General features: G+C 34.3%; 2 protein-coding genes across 2 annotated transcripts in view; both read left to right on the top strand.

Moving 5' to 3' along the window:
- The window catches only part of LOC123551542 (palmitoleoyl-protein carboxylesterase notum1-like), a 36,291-nt gene extending 17,716 nt beyond the window's left edge, over positions 1–18,575 (top strand). The window contains exons 4-12 of the mRNA XM_045340552.2: positions 5,588–5,648; positions 6,207–6,271; positions 6,673–6,772; positions 7,113–7,301; positions 10,060–10,160; positions 13,551–13,722; positions 14,481–14,636; positions 15,044–15,222; positions 15,684–18,575. Coding sequence (XP_045196487.1) covers positions 5,588–5,648; positions 6,207–6,271; positions 6,673–6,772; positions 7,113–7,301; positions 10,060–10,160; positions 13,551–13,722; positions 14,481–14,636; positions 15,044–15,222; positions 15,684–15,964 — 1,304 coding nt within the window. The 3' untranslated portion in view covers positions 15,965–18,575. The remainder of the gene's footprint in view (positions 1–5,587; positions 5,649–6,206; positions 6,272–6,672; positions 6,773–7,112; positions 7,302–10,059; positions 10,161–13,550; positions 13,723–14,480; positions 14,637–15,043; positions 15,223–15,683) is intronic.
- The window catches only part of LOC123551545 (BLOC-1-related complex subunit 5-like), a 256,821-nt gene that overhangs the window by 103,882 nt on the left and 129,930 nt on the right, over positions 1–23,009 (top strand). The window lies entirely within an intron of this gene.

The raw sequence follows: 23,009 nt of genomic DNA, 5'->3' as shown, positions 1-23,009 counted from the left end.
TGGGTACGTAAATATAAATGGTCTGAAAGTTTGTTTCCCATCCGCCACAAGACTGTACCGGAAGTTGTTTCAGAAACCAACCTACCTTTCGTACTGTGTGGTTGCTTTTACAGATAAAGAGGTATAACTGACAGTTGTAATGAACACTTATAATGGCTTTGCACGTTTCAATGATGCAAACACACACACGACTGTTTCATATGGGTTGTTTAGATATTTTCAATGTCGTGTTTGGGAAAAATATGTTCTTTTTGTAGTTTAATTTGATGTATGACAGTTAATTAGTAAACAGCTCGTACCTTCAAACTGCATACTTCACATACTGTAAAACCTCATTCAGACAACGTTAAAAACTGATTATTATGTATAAATACCTAGAATTATTGATAAACTTTTCCAGCTTGAAACTTCCCTGTATCCGCCATTACATTTTCCGTCGTATATCATCACGTGATCATATCAGGGGAGGTAACTAGAACATAGCTCGAGTTACTGGAATGACGTTTCAGCAGTATTTTGGTTCTTACCTTTGTCATCCTGTTACTAGTGTTGCTGTATTGCTCCCTATGAAACTTTACAATAATTTGATCAGCTCTTAATATTATTGTACTGTTAACTTTACTTTCTTGAATTTCAACACTTTAAATAGATCGCATTGAAGAGAGTAACTCTTTAGTGACAGATCATTTAGTGATTTTTTAACATGAAAGTGGATCTGTTTACAGCCTCTACTCCCACATTGGTTAAATCTAGTTTTTCTAAGTGTTCGAGTGCTGCAAAGCCATGGACAAAAACTTGTGAGGTGATAGCTTTTTTTTAAACTGTCAAATATGACATTAAGATAAATGCAGACTACAGCAGTGATAACTTATAGTGAACATGTATTGTTGGCATGTATCAAAATCAGGTCAAATTTACGTTTTAATCTATCGTTATATCATATTCAAAAAACGGATTGTGATATTAAAGAGGCCAGAAAATTAACATGATTTGTTATTCGGATGAAATATTATGATATGGAACCAAAGTTTAAGGAAATTCTTAATCTCTTTTTTTATTTGTTTGTATTTTAAATATGCAATATCCATATTGGACCATAAATATTTAACCTTCGTAGAGCTTTAAAACAAACCGTGAATTAAATGTGAAAAGTATAATATTTTTGTTCAAGTATCTGTGATTTACTACGAAAGAATGTTGTAAAATAAGCTTTCCCATTCCATTCTAGTTTTAAATGTATATTGACGGCAAATTGATAGAGTGGAGAATCGGTTGTCCTTTTGATAAGTACCCCATAGAGCGCCGTATAATATGAACAACCATTACCGCGGACTTTTCTCAGTATGAGCATGCTTAACGTCCGCTTAGTAGTCTTATGGATCCCTGTGAAGTATTCACTCATGGGGAGGTTCTATATAAGCTTATCATGTTAACTTCAATCTGATTCAATATGATCTAATTAATTCTTTTGATCCTTTCTCCGCCTAGCCATTGTTAGTCAACTACCGCAGCACGATATGGAATTTTGTCAATTAGATTTTTGGCTTATTTCGACGGCTTTGAAATGTTGCGCAAATTGTTGCGATTCCACGGCCTTTATCGCTTAAGAAGCGAAATCCCTTGATGTGTAGGTATGATGATACCGTCTTCAATCAAGAATCAATTTACGAAATTTAAACAAATTAAATCTGTTTGATAGATTAATCATGCGGGTAGGAAGCCGATGATTTTAATTCACGCTGTGTCGGATATGACAGTATTGAAACAAATATTAAATGCGGCATAAAAACTATAAGAACTAAATCTACGACTGATAAAAGTATAAGGTGCGAAACGTTAGGATCAAACTCGTCATTTTTTTTTAGTTTTTTTTTTTAAATCGAAGTTAAAATTTTTAAAACGAATATCAGGCGTCTTTGAAATTCAGCCAAAGTTGTCACTAAGTGACGGACTTCTACAGAGTGGAGTGCCCTTGCTTATTATTTCGTGATCAACGTCTCGGCATCCTAGTGGTAGAGAGCCCGCTTAGAGTGCAGGGGTCGTGGGTTCGATCCCTGGCTGCGTCATATCAAAGATGTAAAAAATGGTAATATTAGCTTCCTCGCTTGGCACTCAGTATTAATAGGATAGTTCTAGTACTGGTCAGCCTGGTGTCAGTGTGACTGGGTGGGGTATCATGCCACGTGTCTACGGCGCGATATTCCAGTGAGGCAGCACTACAAAGTTGCAAATTGTGCTTATACAGCTACAAAAAGACCACCATCGTTTATACGACTGAAAAAAATGTTGAAAAAGAAGCTTAACCCGAACACACGTGCCGCATTGATGAACCAATTAGCTTGCTTGACTATCTTTCAAAAACAATTAACAAGAATTTATAGGGAGACTAAAGTAAAAATTAATACACCGTATTGTCGCACGTTTATACAATGTTTACGGTAATCATTAACAGAGTAACAGGAAGTAAACATTAGCTGATAAAAGTTCCTTTACACCTGAAACACTCAAGAACAACAAGTGCATAATTAAACCATTCGCAGACTAACAAGAATCCTTTCAAGTTTAATTAACTAACTGGATGGGTTTCAACATCTCATCTTTTTATTGCTTATAAGTAATAGACAGTTGAGCGCGTTGATTTCGACAAAAGGTATCTATCTTTAAACTGTATCTATCTTTAAACTATTACAGACCGGTAAGATTTCGAACAGTTGCTTTTTGGTTTTGCTTACCAAGGATGCTTTCTGAAAATGACTAATGGCAGTGCCCTCTTTAAGTGATATCATTGTAAAAGCTAGTTAGTGTTATCAAAACCATTGTTTTCTTGAGGTTTTCAAAGCTATTATTTTGTGCTCAGTGACATCCTTGTATTGCGTCAGTTTTGCGCTTAACGCCCAAGTCATCTAGCTGACGAGTACGCAAACTCTACCGTACCCACACTAACTTTCATTTCAAACAAATCTGTACAATACAGGGTAAGTGGGTGTTAGTTCATTTATAGACGCCACCAGTTAAGCCTCCAACTCCCACGGAACGTGTTAATCATTTTAGATGTTTTGAAGGTAATGAAAGATATAGAATACGCTCAAATTACAGAAGCTTCCCTTGACTAACTTACGATCAAGGTGGAAAAAGCATAAAATAACCTTTACACTGCTGTATTTCTAAAATGAACTGGACAATCATTCACTTTAGGCAATACCATTTATTATCCGAAGGGGTGTTCACTGAAAATTTACTGACTGAATAGCGCACAGTGCAGACCATGACCTGCTTGCTGATCTATAACTTGCCGCAAGCAGGCTAAAGGTTAAAAGTTTTGTCTGAACGACTCTCAGCTATTTAATTTAGAAGATGCCAGGTTTTGTCCTCTGTCTGATAATTAATAACACATTCTCTTCTTAAAAGTGTATTCACAGTTTATCCCTATGAACTGAAAACTCCCTAGCAGACATATTAACCCTTAGCCTGCTGACGGCAAGTGATTCTACCTTTGCGACCAGTGCAGACCAAGCCTGCACTTCCATGCAGTCTGATCATGGTCTGCACTGTTCGCCTTTTTGGTAAGTACCCCGTTTAACAGTTAATGGTACTGTCTAAATTGAAAGATGGACAAGTTCATTATAAAAAAGCTAACAGGGTAAGGGTTAAGTACCATTAATTCTATTAAAAGAATTAACACGTAAATCCATTACGCCCCAATTAATAGTTTTATGGGTAATTCAGTACTGTGTGTTTCTTTTCTTCCTTTTTCAAATTTCTATCTAACATTAACCGATATAAATCCTAAATATGACGCTCTTAAAGTTTACTGAACCCTTGCGAAACTAATCAAAAATAATTTTCATTCTAATAAGCGTTGATTGATATATTTCAGAATACTATTAAATTGCCTCAAACTGTATTGAACCCATAAGAAAACAATTATTTATATAAATAAAGAAAGAGTACGAGAGAAATTGGCTTATTTTTTGAAAATAATTTGTCTTCATTGTGGCGAGTGGACAGCGTAAAAGCTTCAGCTTGAGTCATCCATACGCCTGAAACAAATAAAAAAAATATCTAGGTAAAAAGTTAAATAAATTTAGGTACCCTCTGGATGGTAGATTAATTGACGAATGATTTTCGACGCTCTATCTCAGTAACTCAAGAAATTTGAATGTGTAAGATTTAATCCCCATCATTTATGTACTGGTTACGTTTCCTGTATGCAAAGTCTAGAGTAGAAAAAAGCGAAAGAACACCATTTAGAGGGAGTGACAATTCGGAAAGTGCACTGAGAATTAAACACAAGATATATTGCATTCCTCACATACGGAATCGTTGTAAGATATGTGTGCCAGATGGCAAAATTATATTATTAACACATGAAAGCGATCTACAAAATACCGTTTCTGACCTACAACCATAAAATGAGCTATTTGATGACAAACGTGCCGATACTACTGTCGGTGTTCTTTTATAACAAACTTGTTACACGGTGAATATCTCAGAGGTGTCGACTTTAATGCTTAGCCACAATACTGCAACCCCTCCATACCTGTAATGAACATCATCGGCGCGTTTAAACCTAACGGAGATCAAAGAAACTATCTAATTAGCGACATAGCTAAATTAACACCTTTACTACCACAGTGGTTGTAACTCTGACAGATTCTAGAATGAATGCTGACACAAAATGCGCTTCCGTGAGTGAACATTAGTTAAACCAAATGGACTTCAAAGAAGAAATCCGTCTCATTTATAACCATACGTCAGGAAACTTCTTTTGCTGTGATTGGAGCAGACGATAATTTTGCTGTTGAGATTTTTGATGAACAAACGTTTGTTATTCGGATGCAAATACGATATAATTACTTCTTCCTTTTTGCAATGAGAAGAACATGCATGAAATGATAATAATAAATTTAATGATCAAAACATACAATAATGAACAGACATGTAAAATGAATGGTCGCCTTTTAACTTTGCTGTATATCTTATTTTAATGGCCAGACGCCGGATACACTGCCGAAATAAAACGAAACATTCATTGTTTCGTATTTACGTACAAGGACAGATATTGATTATTTTGCTTTTCGTTAATAGCATATCACTCAAAAGAAAAACGAGCATATTTTGAACATTTATTTTATTGCCGCACAAGTACAATATAAGTATACTTTTGCACAAACATAAAACGAAAAAACTTGGCGGCTGTTTCAATACTATTTATTTAGATGACATAATTTCATACCTACCGTATCGTTAATTTCATTTCGTATCGTCACCAAGAAATAGTACAAAAATATATGATCTAAGACATATAAGAATGAAATGATACAGAGCATGTTCAAATTTATTTTAACACTTTGACTCGGTTGTACGCTGCATAGAATAATGTAACCCGAAGAATTCTTCGGGTCACGTAATTTCTTTGTCGAATCTAACTAAACTAATTTTTCTTGTATTTTTCTTAAATATATTTTGCATTTCATGACATGTTTAGCCACTAATATGCCAGTAATAAGGTTTGCTACTTTACACACATGAAACTATTGGTTTTCATTTCAAGAAATAAGTTTATTGACACTAGTTCTGTTTTCAGTTACAGGAATATTATCCTGGAACCCAGAAGAAAACCCATATTACTTTCATTCCAACATTGTGTAAGTAAACAATTAAGTATACGCCTTGTATAGTCCTTATAAATAAAAATCACATCAGCTACATTGTATAAATAAACAACTTCTGATTGGCTATGCAGAACACCCTTACTAAAATAGTTGCATGGATCCATGGAGACAGTGACCCATTTAAATCGAATTACCGACAAACTGCGCTCCTTCCGAAGACTTAAATTTATAAATAAAAGAATATTTTAAAAAAAGGGTCTTTGTAAAAAAGCAAAGTTTGCATTTTTACCTCATGTACCAAATAAAACTGACAAATAACATTATCAAAATATCTTAAGAACAGTTCAAGCACCATTTATGGTACTGACAAAGAATGAGAACGTTTCTATTAAATCCCAGTACATTAACTTGACGAAAAAATTTTGCATTTATGTTTCGGTGAAACTGTAGCATGGAATCTGCTGTACAAGACTTAAAACTTTATGAAAAAAATCGTTACAGAATTCATTTTGAAAATGCATATTTCCACATGCAAGCGACTCATTTTTCTGCTATTTGATATAATAAACGATAGTTCTTGTTTTATATCAGATATATTCCATACTGTTCAAGTGACACATGGAGTGGCACTGCACCTAAAGGAACCAATGGAAATGGTGAGTTATACCATGATTATTTCATTACGTAATTAATATTGATCTAAAAATAACTCTTATAAATTGTGACACGCGGAGTGGCTCACCATCGAAAGAAACCAAAGGCAATGGTGAGTTTTACCATGATTATTTTATTACGTAATCAATATTGTTCTCAAAATAAACCTTATAAAATTGTGACACGTGGAGTGGCTCTAAAGGAACCAATGGAAATAGTGAGTTTTACCCTCATTTTTTCCGTAATTCATACTAAACTTACATTTTGTTGTTCATTATAATACCGTTGAATCAAGGATTTTGTTTTGCGTTGTCCATAGAGTGATTCCATTACTACTATTTTTCTTTTTTTCGGAAAAAAAATATACAAAAAACTTTAAACATCATACAATCTCTTATTTCAGAATTTGCTTTCATGGGTTCCCTTATATTAGAAGAAGTGATCAAAGATCTCATTCCACGTGGGTTAAAACACGCCACGAAATTAATACTCACTGGCAGCAGGTAAAGTATAAAGCACATTATTAATATAATGTTAATAATTAGGTACTGTTCTTGGGTTAAACCCTGTTGTATTGTCCGGGCCAAATTGGACTTATTATTTTTGGCCGAGGTTTGTTGTATTAGCTAGAAGCTTTTTAGTTAATCGCCGGGTCGGTTTTCTGATGAAACCGGTACCAGAAGTTGGTGTTGCCATAACCCTTTCGGCTTGAACCAAGACCCCGGTATGTGTGACCTGTACATTTGCCTCTACATCTCAACTTTCATTAATATTTTCCAGTTAATTTTCCTTACAAGCAAGCTTTTCAGCAAAGGAAATATGAAGTTTTGCATTTTCTTCCAGCGCGGGTGGTACGGGTGTACTTATAAATTTAGATCGAGTAGCCAATCAGATGGCAGAACTTGCACCGGAAGTTGAGGTGCGTGGTATAGCAGACTCAGGCTGGTTCCTGGACTATCCTCAATACAGATATAAAGACTGTGTGGAGGCACTGTCATGCGCACCAACGGATGGAATAAAACGGGGAATCAAGCAAGTATATAGGAATTAATAGGACTAAACCCTGTACTGTAGACACACATTAGTGAACTATCTTTTCTCCATGGCAATGTTTCCCGTTCAAATATTCTAATTACAGACTTTTATGGACAAAATCGACAACATCCCCAAGACACTAATTCTAAGCAATGAGCACAATTTTATCAGTAGCACAGTTTGTCTAGTTTAAGCAAAAGTACAAATTCTGAAGAAAAAGAAATGATAATAGAAATTTAAAGATTGACGATACCGTCTATGCCTAAACTGACTGGTTCTCAGGCTCGACAAAAAATATTATCTATAAAGGATTCTATGAAGTATGTTGTCTTTGTACCATGCTATTGAATTCTCATTTTTTTTAATTATTGTTGTTTGGATCAAACCCTGGATATGAAAGTCTCCAAAACGTCAATTATTACTCTATATGCCACATCATGTATATCAACTGTCTTATAAACTCGATCTCTGTGTAACATCTACATTTTACTGAAAAATTATCAGGATATTGAAGATATATCTATGAATATATACCTTCAATATTAAAGTAAACTGTACCAATTTATATCACGGAACACCTGATCAAAAATATGGAATTTAAAACAATTAATTGGCATGTAATTGACATCGACATGTCTTGGGCCAATGATATACAAAACAGAAAATAAAAAGAGACTTTTAGTATAAATCTCAAATAAATTAAATCAACATTATTTCAGCTCTTAATTTGAAAAATTTACTTATGTTATGGTCGAACTGAATCTGTATGGCAAAGAAATTTTAACTGAACACGTTTGTCTTAATTAGACATTTTTTTGTTATTTTTTTTTTGTTTGCTAAAACAATAGTGCAACTTTAAAATTCATTTGATGTAAGTCTGATAAAGTGATGAATTTGAATTACTTAGCATCTTCTGTTTTTGTGGTTGTATGTTAGACATTATGTAATGTATCTACCTGTTTTTTACCATTTATTGGTTTAATTGTTCATCAAAATGATGCGTCTTGTTTATTTAAGAGACTCTGTGAATTCGTCGTTAACAAATTGGCCTATTAATTTCGACTGGATTTTGAACGACTGAAACTGTATTGAGATTAATCGAACGAAGTGGCCTTAATTTGAGCTTTTGATAATTTTGATTTTTTCTCTTTGATGTACCGATAATGAATTCGATTGCAATGTTTATAACAAAAGTGGGCAATAACATCAAAATATTTCACGAGGTATATGAAAAGGAATGTATGCAAGTTAGATGTAAACTGGCGAAACGTTTAAATAATAACGTTGATATCGGTAATAGTTTTAAAAACACAATACATAATTGTTGATATATACTGGACCACCTGTGAGCTATAAATGTAATGGTAAAGCGCAAGGCCGCTTTGATGTGAAAGACCATTGTTAAACTTGGACTTGTTACTTTAATTAGTACTCGCACAGCGCACCTGTTACTTCAGCCAGTATGAGATCAATGGAAATGAATAATTGACCAGTCAATATGTTGTAAACGAAATATTTCGTGCTGATAATTAAAACACAAGACCCTGTGGTATTTTATATAGGAATCAGATAAAATAGTTTGAATATTTATCACTTAAGAAAGGGTTACGATTTAAAATTTTCACGAAAATGAGAAATTTTTTTGAACGAATGATTTTACCGATAAGTATTTGTTCAGAGTTAGCAGTATGCACATGCCCCCTTTTTAATGGACATGCTAATTTGTTCTCTGATTAAAGCTACATTTTTCTTGTTTTTACAATTAGGATGAACAAAAAAATGAACAGAGTGTGATATAAAGTATCCTTGAATGATAGAAATAACAAAAATAGTAAGATAAGACAGGGAAATCAAATTAAGTAGACTGTTGCCTTCACCCATCTTATAAGACGGGTCCCAGATGCTTGACTCTTACTGTTATGCACATCGATACGCATTATGCCAATAAGTGTATAATTTAACAAACTTGGACAGATCTACATTTCAAGATATATTATGGCCATATTTGCATTTAAAAATATGAGAAACCGCTACACAGTTTCTATGTTAACATAAACATGTGTGTGCAAATACTTCTCCGTGTTTACTCACTGAGATATGTATCTACACATGTACTGTATATGTAAACACTGAAATTATTCAGTGTCACAGAAATGAAAGTTTTTTAACATTAAGCTGTTTACGTTGTATTAGACATGATATTTAAATGAAAATGCATCCCTTGATACACAATCAGTTAATATATTTAGCTAAATGAAATATATTTTTTATAGATATTGATAAAATAGTGTAGTGCAAGATGGGAGCACAGTGTATCTATGTTCTGTTCTCTGATTCCATTAAGATTAACCTTCAGCCTGCTGCCGGCAGTTGATTCTGCCTTTGCGGCCAGTGCAGACCAAGATCAGCATGCACGTCCGTGCAGGCTTACCTTGGTCTGCATTGTTCGCTATTCAGTTAGTAAATTTTCATTGAACATCCCTTCAAATATTAAATGGAGCTGCCAAAATTGAATGATGAATTAGTGCATTTTAGAAATTGTATACTTATGATTAAATAATTTATTTCTAGCGGTGTCCTTAAATATTTTCAGACTTATACATATAGCAAAAAAGAGTATTTACACATTGATGCACGTCACCTTGATGATTAACTTGGAAATATCAACCATTTTTTAGGAATGTTCTTTGATCACAAAAAGCGAAGATCAGGAAAGATATGTAATGTTATTTTAACATGATTATATTTCTTACAGAATGTGGAGAGGACGGGTACCAGACACGTGTATGGCAGAATACACAGAGTCTGAGCATTGGAGATGTTACTTTGGTTACAGACTCTACAGAACACTTAAAAGTGAGTGAAGAAATCAGACAGTATTCAACCTATCTGTAGCATAGTGTTTACAAACAGTTATATGCTTTTTCAGAAACATGACCGAATCGCAATATTCGTATACAGTCAAACCTTTACTAAAAACCCCACCCAAAATATATACCACAATCAAAGTTTAGCTAAAACAGTACGAAGTAATACATTATGGGAAATCAACGTAAACAAAGATCACTTACAGCTGTGCTACTTAACGGAAAAAGGAATGAGATAACACGCTATAGATAGCTGTTTTTAATATTTCACGGCATTTATCTATTCTGATGAGACAATTGAATTCTGGTCTGAGTTTCTTGTTGTCTTGCTACCACTGCTAACCGGTTCTGTAGCCAGAAAACTTTGCTATGGATATTCTTTTGAAGGTCTATTTATAGTTACAGCACAAATTTGTGACAAAGTATTTGACTTGCAGTTCAATGCTAACCAGTAATTTATCATGAAAATCTTGATATGAATGTCCTTTTGAAGTGAAGTCCTATTAATAGATATAGCACAAAGTACTTGAATTGCAGTCCGCTGCTGTCAATGTCAGTTGCTTATCAGAAGTTACTGATGTTGACTGCTCATTTGCCAAAGAGAAGTTCTTTTAGTTTATACTAATTTGTTTAAGCTCGACTGTGATGAAAGCCTCAAGCTCATTGGAACCACTCTCGAGTCCACTTCCTTGAAAAACCAGTACTGGTGTCATATGTAAAGTCATGGTCGTGACCCCAGTGGGGCTCGAACCCACGACCTCTGGATTGAGCGGCTGACACCTTATCCACAAGACCACCGCTCCCCTTAAAGAAGTCCTTTTAAGAGCATTTGACATAGAGCAGCGTATCATTGTTTCTGGCAAATCATTCCTTAAACGTACTAACAGATTGTGACTATAACTGTTTAAAGAAAATTTACAGCTTATATGATATGAGCCTTGTTGTGCGTATTCCCTTGGCCAGACAATTATTAGCTAATCTAGTTATATTTTTCACTGCTTAACTGTATGATAACTGCTCATTACCGTTGTAGAGATCTATTTTGATTATACGGTTAAAGGTGCTCTGATTGCTTTATAGTCATTCAGTGTTACAGTATTCTTAGATATCCGTTGCTTACAATTTAACTATCCGTAAATGTAATATTATCCATTGCTTACGATATTGTTGCTTATATTCTCTTAGTAAGAATCATTGCTGATATACACTTCGGTCATCAATTGCTTATAATAGTGCTGTTTGTTGTTATCCATTGCTGACAATATCATTGCTCATAAGGTCTTTGGTTATCCATTGCTGACAATATAATTGCTCATATATTCTTCGGTAATCCATTGCTGACAGTATCATTGCTCATTTTCTCTTTGGTTATTCATTGCTGACAATATTATTGCTCATATGCTCTTTTGTTATCCATTGCTGAAAATGTCATTTCTCATATGCAAAAGGAAAAATCTGTTTCTAATCACTGCTTACAGTGCTACAGTTTGCAGGCAAACTTCACGTACAGTTGACCTTATCTTTGCTTATCAACTGCTTATAATAATACATATTGCAGGTCTTGTCCATCTTCTCACTAGATCTTTTCTTGGTACAGAATCCAGGAACAATGATTAGGTTAACTGCCCGTCGTTGTATAACTGAAATACTGTTGGAAAACGGCGTTAAACCCAAAACAAACAACACCTTTTCTTATACTGTGCAGAACAGGCCTTGGTCCCATGGTCAAATATTGTTCCTATCCATTGCTTACACTCTATACATAGATTGAATTTATTCTCATACGCTATTGCTCGGCAATCCATTGCTCTACGTACTATATATTTCAAGCTTTAGTCATATGTTCATGGCAACTTCTATTTTTATCTACTGCTTATAATATTGTATTTTAGATTGCAAAAAAATATTCAAATGCTCTTGACAACCACTATTTCACTCGGTGCCTATAGTAATGTAGATAATCGGCATAGCTCTAATGCTGTTGCAAAGACCTTTCCTAATCAACTTCCTGGTTTATTATAAAAGACTGCAGGCCTTACTCATACCCACGTTACTAGATCTTTTTTATCCATTGCCCACATCATCACAGGTATTCGGCTTATGGCTTTGGCAAAGTCTTTTTCTTACAATACCACAGATAAATTGAAAGTCTTCTCATGCGCCCTGGGTAATGACTTTTTTGTCCTTAGCTCAAAGAAATGTGGATTACAGATATAGGTCTTGCGGCTTTGCCGCAATAGGTAGATCTCAGATCAAAGGATCACAGGGTCATGTGTTCTATCATGTTCTTCCTTAAAATTTGATCAAATACGTTGTCTGAAATTATCCGCACCCATTTCTCCACTATATTTATACGACAACGTTGACAGTTACATACAGAGAACAGGGTAGTACTGATGCCGATTCGACGAACACTGGAAAGGTTAAGTACCCCCTGTTACATAACTGAAATATAGTTGACAAACGCTAAATCCAAAACAAACAAACAAGCAAATTTATGCCTTTGACAACCTATTTTCATTCTTATCATATGGTCTTGGTTGGCAAATTCTTTTGTTATTTTTATCTCACTGTACTATAGGTTACAGGCCTTGGTCGTCTTATGTTTTTTGCCAATCTATTGTATACAATTCAATACATTACATGTATTCTCTTAGGCTATTGGCAAGATCGTTGTTTAGCCATAATTTGCAGTACTATAAAGCACAAGTATTTGCTGTATGCTCCTAGATAGTTCTATTCTATTCCAATGCTTAATGCTCTTTAGATTGTTGACTTCGGTTATATGCTCCTAACAAGATCTTTTCTTATTCATTGCTTTCAGAATTTAAGATTACATGTTTTCTCTTACGCTGTTTTAAGGTCTATCCATACTCGTTACCTACAAAACTATATATAGAAGGCCTTGTTTATTTGCTCTTGGCAAAGTCTATTTATATCAACTGCTTACAATACGATGATTGCATGTATTGCTTATATGCTATTGGCAAGGTCTCATCATATTCTTAAGTACCATAGATAAAAAACCTTGCATATATGCTTTTGGCAAGATGGCTTCATAACATCATATATTGAAGACCTTAGTTTTATTTTCTAACATAAATATTAGTACAGTCCTTGCCTTTTTATTTTCTCATGCCTTGCTCATGTCATGTTCTTGGTAATGTCTATTCTTAAAATATTATAAAGCAAAACAGACATTTGATGGTGAAATTTCTATCACTGCTTGTTGATCAAATCACATTTACATGAAGCAGAGTGGTTATGTGTTAGTGCATGTCTGTCTTATAACCCGAGGCCCGCAGCCGTAATGCCTTACCAGCCTGCTATTTTCTATAAAGTTATTCAAACAATAAAGCAAAATAAATCTACCTTTCAGATCCACTCTATGTAATACAGCATTTGTTTGACGAAGCTCAAATTCTAGTGGACAACGTGTTCGAACAGACTCAGATCAAGGGAGACAACACTGCCGCAACTGTAACCAAATCTCAGTGGGAGTATCTTCATAAACTTGGTCAGGAAGTTAGAAAAACGTTGGATAATGTATCGTAAGTTGTGATGCAGTCATGTTTTACCTAAAAGAATACACAAATACTGCAAGTGTCGCTACCAGTAGAAAGGTACTAAACTGGCGTCATATCACAGAAATGAAATGCAGTGTACTATCAAAGTTTTCTATGTGTCGTATGGTAAATCGTACCCAAAGAAATGTTAAATTGAAATTTTATGATAAACGAGGGTAAGAAAACTTAGAGCATTGAATTAAGTAACAGCTGGAACAAAATCCATAATATGATATGATCGAACGAGCATGAATTAATTAATATGACTTGTCTCCAAAGTAAACGTCAAACTGCGCGAAATTGATATTTATTCTGGTGGAGATCCCCTTTACCAATTTGAAGGAGGGTCACTCGTTGTCTCGCGGCTCATGTTGAATTTTGAGTCCACCTCAAATTCAGCTTGTAACTCCCCTAGTTTTGCATCGTTCTGTTGCATGAGACATGCATGACTGTCTAAATGACAGAACCAAATGTTGAACTGTGTAGTAGTAACATTTTGTTTCTTTCAAAACAGTTTTTTTTTTCAGAACAGTATTTCTTTCTTTCAGAACAGTACTTACTCTGTCCTGTCCGTCACATGAAATTTAATCGAACCTTTAGTTCTATATTTTATTTATAGAAACACATGTCACGTTCTTTTTTCAGAGCACTGTTTGCTCCGTCTTGTCCGTCACATGAGATTAAGCCGTACCAGTATTTCCATATTTTATTTATAGAAACACATGTCACGTTTTTTTTTTCAGAGCAGTGTTTGCACCGTCCTGTTTGTCACATGAGATACTAACGAGATACGACTGGTTCAACGTCAGCATCAACAGTATTAAACTTGGGCAATCAATCTATTGTTGGGAAAACAGTTATAAATATGATAAATGTTTAATGACCACGGCTTCAGGGAAGTAAGTAATAATATGTACACTTTCTCCTTTTTCATTCGTCTTTATTTGAGATAAAGTAGCCCATGAACTTGCTTAGTTCATAAATTCAGTTGACAAAAAGCGTCTGAATCTTAACCCGCAATGGATATAATCAAACCAAGGACCACCTTCCACAAGAAAGGTAGATAGCTCAATGAAATAGATCTATATTCCAAGCTGGATTTCAGACTAGTACAATACGGACAATATTATTGATCCAATAATATGTTTATTGGACCGATATATAACCAGGCTGTATCTAAACTTAATTGCATATAGATAATGTGTTGTCGACGAATGCTAAAACAAACTTCAACATAACAGAGATGAAAGGCATTACAGCAGACAATAGTCATAATACCCAAAGTGTTATAACATCTTCATTGCAGTGCATTAGAAGCATTAAGTGACACATTACAAGGTGATTCACCGAAGACAAATGATTCAAAAGCAACACGAAGAAGGAGAAGGAAGAGGAAAAATAAGAAGAAAAAGAAGAAGAAAAGGGAAAGAAAACGAGACAATAGGGCGAACTCTAAAAGTAGGAAAGGCAAAAATAAAAAGAGAAGTAAGACTTTGCCTTTAAGCACACTTCCAATAATACATAAGTGGAATGTGTTTTTTATGCGAGTTGTGATGCTGTTTTATTACTTCTTATGTAAAAGTTGCAAGTAACGTAAATTCCATGTACACACGTACTTGTTAGGATGTCATATTTTATTCTAGTCATATTTTATGTTGAGCAATAACGTATGTGAAAAAAAAATCAGACCAATGCATCAGGATGGCCTAAGCATTTTTTAAAAAAATGGCATGTACCAGAAAGTAAATTGTGTCTTATTTGTTTTCTTCTAAATGTCTCAAAACAAAGATTAAAATGACCCCAGGTCTAACTTGACACCTAATAGCATAACAATTACATGTATTTCAGATGTTAGTTTTAGGTAAATACGAAGCACACAGAAATATGGCTAGATTGTTTTATTGTCATTATGTTATATAAGTTTACTTACATTTTCTGTATTTCAGGACGAAGAAAGAGTAGACATCGGCGTCATCAGCACCCAAGCGGAAGTTGTTTTCATCATCTTATTGACTCGTGTCCTCTTCCACAGTGCAACGCATCATGTCCTAAATATAGAAACAGGTTTACTGGAGATGAAATGGATTTCTTCCGAATGTTTATACGTTATGGAATAGATAAGAAGGATATTGCGTCTCTGCTGGGTAAAGATGTGTCTGTTGTTCAAAGAATGGATGACAGTACCCTTACAAGACTTATTATGGATTTTGTAGGAAGAGGGCGATAATCGTGTAGAAAAACAAATGGTGTTCGATTGTAAGGGAGAGAACTGAGTACAACCAAAGATGAAACTATCACACAATCTTCATGGAAGTATCGCGAATGTAATTAAAGAAGGTGGATAAACAGGTCAGACGTTTTGACTAGAGTGTACCATTTGGTTGTTAAAAGGAAAGTACATGACTATGAAAGTTCCATGACAATTTAAATATTACCTCAAACTTATTTGTCGTAATTGACATTTGCACATGCAGCTTCAAGACGTTATGTTGTCACAACTACGTGATGGTATATACCTATTATATGTAAATACTGTACAGTTAACTGTTTAAGATCAAATTTCTCATAATGAGAGGGATATTGTTAAATGCAGGTAACTGCTTATGATAAATTATCCCTTACAAATTTGTAATGTCTGTAATTGCAGGTAAATGCTTATGATACATTATACCGTATCTTACAAAATGGGATGTCTGTAAATCCAGGCAACTGTTTATTATGAAAATATCTCTGACGAATTTTGATATCTGCAAATTCCACTAGTTAACTGCTTATGATCAGTTATTATCTTTAATTGGAATATATACAAATGCTGTTAACCTGCATATTAACAACTGTCTCTGGTACAATATAATATCTGCAAATGTTTATGATCAATTATCTCTTATAAAATGGGATATATAAAATGTAAGTTTAGATATCTGCTTATGATTAATTATTTCAGAATGCATATAAATATATAAGGGATAAGGTCAGTTATTCGGTCAAAATATGATTAAGATTGTAGTCAAAGGTAAACAAATTTTCGTGCATTAATAACACTATTTCACTTTGGGTAGAATACATTCTGCATAAAATGAAGCGCATTTTTTCATGGTTTTATTCCAACGACAGCAAGTTTTGGGGACCAAAAACAAGAATTAAAAGCTTATATGGATTTGAGTGTATCTGTGCTACACACCGGGCACGTTAAAGAATCAGACTGTCTATATTTAGCTTGGCATAGTTTATCTCTCTCTCTTTATCTCTCTCTCTCTCTGTTCTGGGGACTTGTTTCGCTCTGTCCCTCTGGTCAGATTGCTCTGTGTCTATATCATTAGAGGATTAACGCGATAAATGTGTTTTTCTTCATATATTGAACACACTAAGCAGGTTATTTATAATAACTGTCTACAGATTACTCAAAATCGAGTTAGAACTGAAAATTACCAACAAAAAAAAACACTTTCTTGATCATTTTTTAAAATTGGAGGTGTGCCCCTTTAACAACTGTCTTTCAGGAGCGTTTTTTTTAGTTATGTCGGACAAATTTACTTTACAACAGCATTATTTTATGAAGGGTTAATATGTGAAAGGGTAATTTATGATCATTTTATATATTTCCTTTGGGTATGGTTCAATTTTATTCTGGATTTGATATTTTTAATTCATATGACTTTTTTAAGACATATTATAACTCGAAAGCTGACCAGTAATTTAATAAACAGTAACATATAAGTATATGCAAGTTCTTTATAATTAGTCAATTTGCATGTTAAAGTATTTGCAGGAAAATAAAAATTCCGTTTAAGCGTCATCACTGTTTATTGAAAATGTTTCCTGGTTGCATTCAGGTCTGAACTTTTTTGATGGGGATATACTGTTGCCCAATATGTTTGTCAAATATAAATGAATTCGGCAGTTTATCAAAAGAAAGTAGAAAATAGCCCAGAGAATTTTTGTTTTGATAATGGCTTGACGTTTGACGTAATACCTCGAGTAATCTACTGTTTTACATCAAGCAAATAAAAACAAATAACTATTTTACTGGTCCTTGCTTTTTCATCAATTTTTATAAACTCAACAGCACTGCTGCCGAGATATTAACTTTATGTTGATGATGTAGATTTTACTTTGACGCCAACTCCTCGATTTAACCTCTTGACCATTTAGTCATTTGTATATATTCAGTTTTATATTATACTTGACTGTCGCTTTAAAATGGACCATGTACAGCAATTAAAGAAATCGGACTCATATTGCATGTGTGCATTCAGAGTGTACTGTGAGCCGATACCACGATTTCTTACACAGTATGACACCTTTACGTGAAAAAAATGATGTCATTAAAATGTGTGTCTTAGCGTGAAAAATGTCACCTTTTTTCAGACTAAAGAATACAGTGTATTTCATTTATAAATGTATTTGCATTTGTAAGAAAAAATGATTTTCTCTTTATATCTCTTTTGCGGAATAAAGTCCTCTTTTGCGGAATCAAGTCCTCTTTTGTGGAATGAAGTCCTCTTTTGCGGGCAATGTCTCCGCTAAAGAACACGTGGATACTTCTCTATATAAATTTAATTAAACCTAATGTGAAAGATATTTTAAATATAATTATTATGAAATATTTATCTTAGGAGGTACCCTAAATAACAGGTCTTTCTGCATGATGGTCCATTTTAACGTGACGTGTCACGTGCATTTGGTTGTGATAACCGTGAATAAATTTCTTGAAGTTGTTATGCAAGAATATTATTTAAGACTCTGGCAAAAAATATTTGATTTTCTTTTACGGGTATTTTACATATGTATATTTTGTGTACATAGTAAAATTCTTTTAAGAATAAACCAGTCGTGTTTTAAAACAGTGTTCGTTGTTACTTATATTTCGCGGAATCAAAAATGAAAAGGTTCTCTTCCCCCCCCCCCCCCCCCCCCCCCCCAAACACACACACACACAAAATGGTTTGAAAAGTGAACGTCTCTAAATGCAGTAAATTCCATACTTCCTTTCATCAAAAACTGTTGTATTATCAAACTGCATGCAATAGTTTGCAATAGTAAATATCTGACGTAAATGAAATTACTTTTAACATTACAGGTATTGAGAAACCTTAAATTTTTAAATGATTTTTTTATCAAACCTGAAGTTTTTAGTATGGGCACAGTTGTCGACCACAACCAAAAATCGCCATAAATTCTGTGAAAGAAGCTGATACGATGGTCAAAATGCTTTTGCTGTCCTTGACTGTACTTAAATTATTTCCATGTAACCTAAATATGAAAAAATACCAGTTTATGACAAGTATAATAAAAAGAAAAAAACGGTGAGATGGGGATGGGGTTAACAGTCACTCTTTACTAAACTCGACAAAGGGAGATAATGGAAAGAGTAAAGTAGGTAGAGTTATGATTCTTGGACACTGCACTTTCTCCTCAGCGTCTTCTGTTATTGTTCAAAAGTTAACAAAAATCCTGTCGTAGTATTGATTTTTTTTTCTTGCCAAATATTACGAGTAAATTTGATAAAGGAAGTTAAATTTAAATAAAATAAGCAAAATAAAATAACGCCTAGTACACAGCACTTTTTCTTCATGTCCTGTTTTGTATACAGTTGAATAAATTCCCCCCTTCAGCAATTTTAATGAACCAGGCAACTAATTTGACAAAGGAAAATAATTAGAAAGCTTAAAGTAGCAGCGATATGATTCTTGTACAACATCCTTCCTCTTAAAGTCCTATCATTGTGTGGAAGTTGAACCAAATCCCTTTCGCAGATTTGAATTTATTCTCTGGATAAAAGTAATACAAATAAGTGTTTTAAAGGGAGAAAATTAAAAAAAGGAATCAAGACAAATATACGGTTGTTGAACCGTGCTCTTCACCTTGATGACCTTTATCTTTGTATGCAATTTAATGCATTTCCTTCGATACTTAATTTAACACAGAAATGTAAGCATGCGGTGGTAGAATAATGGCCGTAGTCTGCACTTACTGTTTTCTGTGATAGTGTGAAAAAAAAACACAAAACCCTTTGATAATTTAAAAGACGAGGTCCTGACAAGAAACCCTATGAGGACTTTATGAAAGGGCTATAACTCAGTAAAAGTCATTACACCGTATAAACCCCGTAACATATACGCAACAAATTCATTCAAATCCATCCAGTCGAATATAGGACAGACAACTTATTCCAGAAATTACCATTTTAGGGCCAATACTCTATGACAAATATTCTGACCGGTATGTGTTGATAATATACGAATTATTTCTTCTCAGTAAGGAAACTTCTTGTGAAGTTGTATGGAATTTTGACCAATGACTGCTGATAAATGGACCGTAAAAAACAATGGCGGCACGGACGGACAGTGGGACGGACGCACGCACGATCGATGCGGCGATTATATGCTCCTTGAAAATGTTTCTTCCCCACTTAACGCACATCTCAACACACCAATATCGTCTCCCAACAAAAAATTCAGAGAGCAGAATGATTAATATAATATATAATCTTTAAAATATGTTTTGGAGTTTCGACATAGACCCATTTTCTGTCCGATCCTCCTTTATTTTCCTTAATTGTTATTGCGTCATCACGGTAATTATTTAAGAAAATGGCTTCTTAATTTAAAACAAAGGCGTTCATCTACTTTGACATGTTTAAGAGCTATCGGAAGAGGGGCAATTAAGCACACAATACATACGTCAATTGGTTACAAATGTGCATTATTTCATCTGAAAAACCACTGAATGAAACCTCTCCAAACAAGGTTAAGTGATGATTCTCTGAATACTATAAGAGTTAAGTAATATTTACGTAAAACACAAAAACATAATATCACATACAACAACAAGCGGAAATCCTTTCTTGATGACAATCCCAAGGGTACGAATACCTTCTCATAGATGCCTATATTTCCTTTCCTACTTAGTGAATAACCTTTCTACAGCAACAATTTCAAAACAACAAACAGACTTCAACCTTCTTATGAGCTAAATCATTTACTGCAGAAACATTACACTATAAACAAAAAAAGTATTCAAAGCCTTTGAAAATTACTGAGCTCAAAATAACTAAAAGACTTGATATGTGAGAGTGTATTGTGACAACAAATTAACCGCAACGTTATCAGTTCTGTTTTATACCACAGTCACACATACGGCGCGGATAGCTACGTCTAGCTACGGACAGAAACGTAGTAATCCGTATCGATCCGTACCTGAGCCGTACGGATTGGTACGATTTGATACGGATTACTACTTCAAGGTACGGCTCAGGTACGGATCGATACGGATTACTACGTTTCTATCCGTGGCTAGACGTAGCTACCCGCGCCGTATGTGTGACTGGGGTATTAAATTGAGATATGACTAAGTTAGCTCATTGTATTATTATATTTTGAAGAAATGGTTTTTAAAATAACTTTTACACTATATTCAACTTACAGCAAGAGTCTGTCTTGATCGATTTAGATGAAAAGTTCTGAAGTTTGGTACAGTGTTACTTCCCCTTATAGGTACAAGAGATTGCTACCAGTAACGTACTATTATATATAATATTCGTCTATGGGTTTTTTGGTAAACTTAGGCGCCTGATTTCTGGATGTAAGGAATCACCGCCTACGAAAGTATCCGCCGACGAAAATGACGACGCTGAATTTAAGTTTCTGATCACCGAAAAATATGGAGTACCCTTTGGGTAAAATGTCTGAAATCGCCCAAGCAATATATAAAATACAGTGTAAAATGGTTGTATAAGACAGGCAAATAGATGGAAGAGTGGGGTATTGGAATCATAGCGTTCGGTATCATTCAAATTTTAACATCCGCATTATTTTAATACAACAGTAGTTAAAATCTGCAAAATTTGTTTTAACAAACAATTATGGCACGATCTGTAAACGCAAAATTTAAAGTATAGTTATGACTTAAGTGTCTGTGTCTTGTTCAATACGCCTGTGGTTAACCAATTCGCGTGTACACAAGTGCAATGGAAACTGAAACACGACCTTGGTCGTTAAAAACTAAGTGAAGTGCATTCCTTACTACTCATAATTGCTAAAGAGCCGTAGTTAAATTTTCAGGCCAAAGAGAAATGTACAGGAAAGTATACATTTCTACACTGCCTGATCCGCCGTGTACCAATTATTCATTTGTCAATCATAGGACGTTACCTTCTGTAGTATGTATCGTTCAAAGGAACTCCAAGGGTGACCCACCCACCCTGCCATACTCGCACATAATAAATAATATAAATAATACAAAAAAAAAAACAACAACAGATGAACAAAAAAAAAACAGGGCCCATTTACTGAGAGGCAATCACCCTATGTACTTTGAGTAAATTGTATTTTCTAGTTATTGATCTTTACGAAATAATCTACCGACAGAACGACCGACAATGAGCAAGACAATATACTCCCTCTTCTTTGAAAGGGAGCCTTCTTTTTATTCGGATTCCAGGGAACTTCATATTCAATGTAGAGCCGAGTGCTGTTTTGATTAAGATTCGCTTTGGAGTGTTACATTTCTGTTCATTTTGATGTCCGTGTAGAAATGTGTGTAAATTTCACGTTTTTTTCTTCTTTATTTTTTACTTGACTGAAATAGTGACCATTTCCAAGGTAAGAACCTACCTGCAATAACCCACTACTGTTATGTGGTAGAACGAAGGAAACCAGTGTATGTGTTGAGAATTCCAGATACATGACAAACAAATCAAATTTAAAAGGGGCATGCCTTAAGTTAATATCAAGCTTTTTTTAAAAAAAGAATAGAAAGCGCTAAAATGTGTAAGCAACTGCAGATGAAAAGTAAACGCAATACAACTGAGTATTTATATTTTTTTATTTACACAAATACTCCAGCAGTCTGTATACACCTACAAATGCAAACTTTCTAAACTGCGTTAGCCCCGCAGTAAAAGTTTGATTTAAAAGTAGAATGCATTAAGCTGTATACGTCAAAAAAAACAACATGCGCTTTTACATTGCTCTTAACGTCTTTAAAATGACTTTCGGCAATTCTGTCCGATAACGTATATACTAGTATGCGATTGTGGCATTCTCCGGGTGTTTGAAAAGCCATTCACTCGTATTGCCGAAGTATTCTGAACTAGCATACGAAAATAAGAAAAAAAGACTATTCTGCATTTTTTTCCAGTTATACGTAGCGGAGATGAGAAAAGTGCACGGGAACGAGAAAAAAATACGTTCTTTTATAAAGCCCATAACCATTTTGTAAATAATTTTCCTGGAACTTTAGAGTACTTATAAAAAATATGATACATGTAA

This window comes from Mercenaria mercenaria, chromosome 4 (assembly GCF_021730395.1).
Source record: "Mercenaria mercenaria strain notata chromosome 4, MADL_Memer_1, whole genome shotgun sequence".
Taxonomy (NCBI): Eukaryota; Metazoa; Mollusca; class Bivalvia; order Venerida; family Veneridae; genus Mercenaria; species Mercenaria mercenaria.
This window is presented reverse-complemented; position numbering and strand designations above follow the sequence as displayed.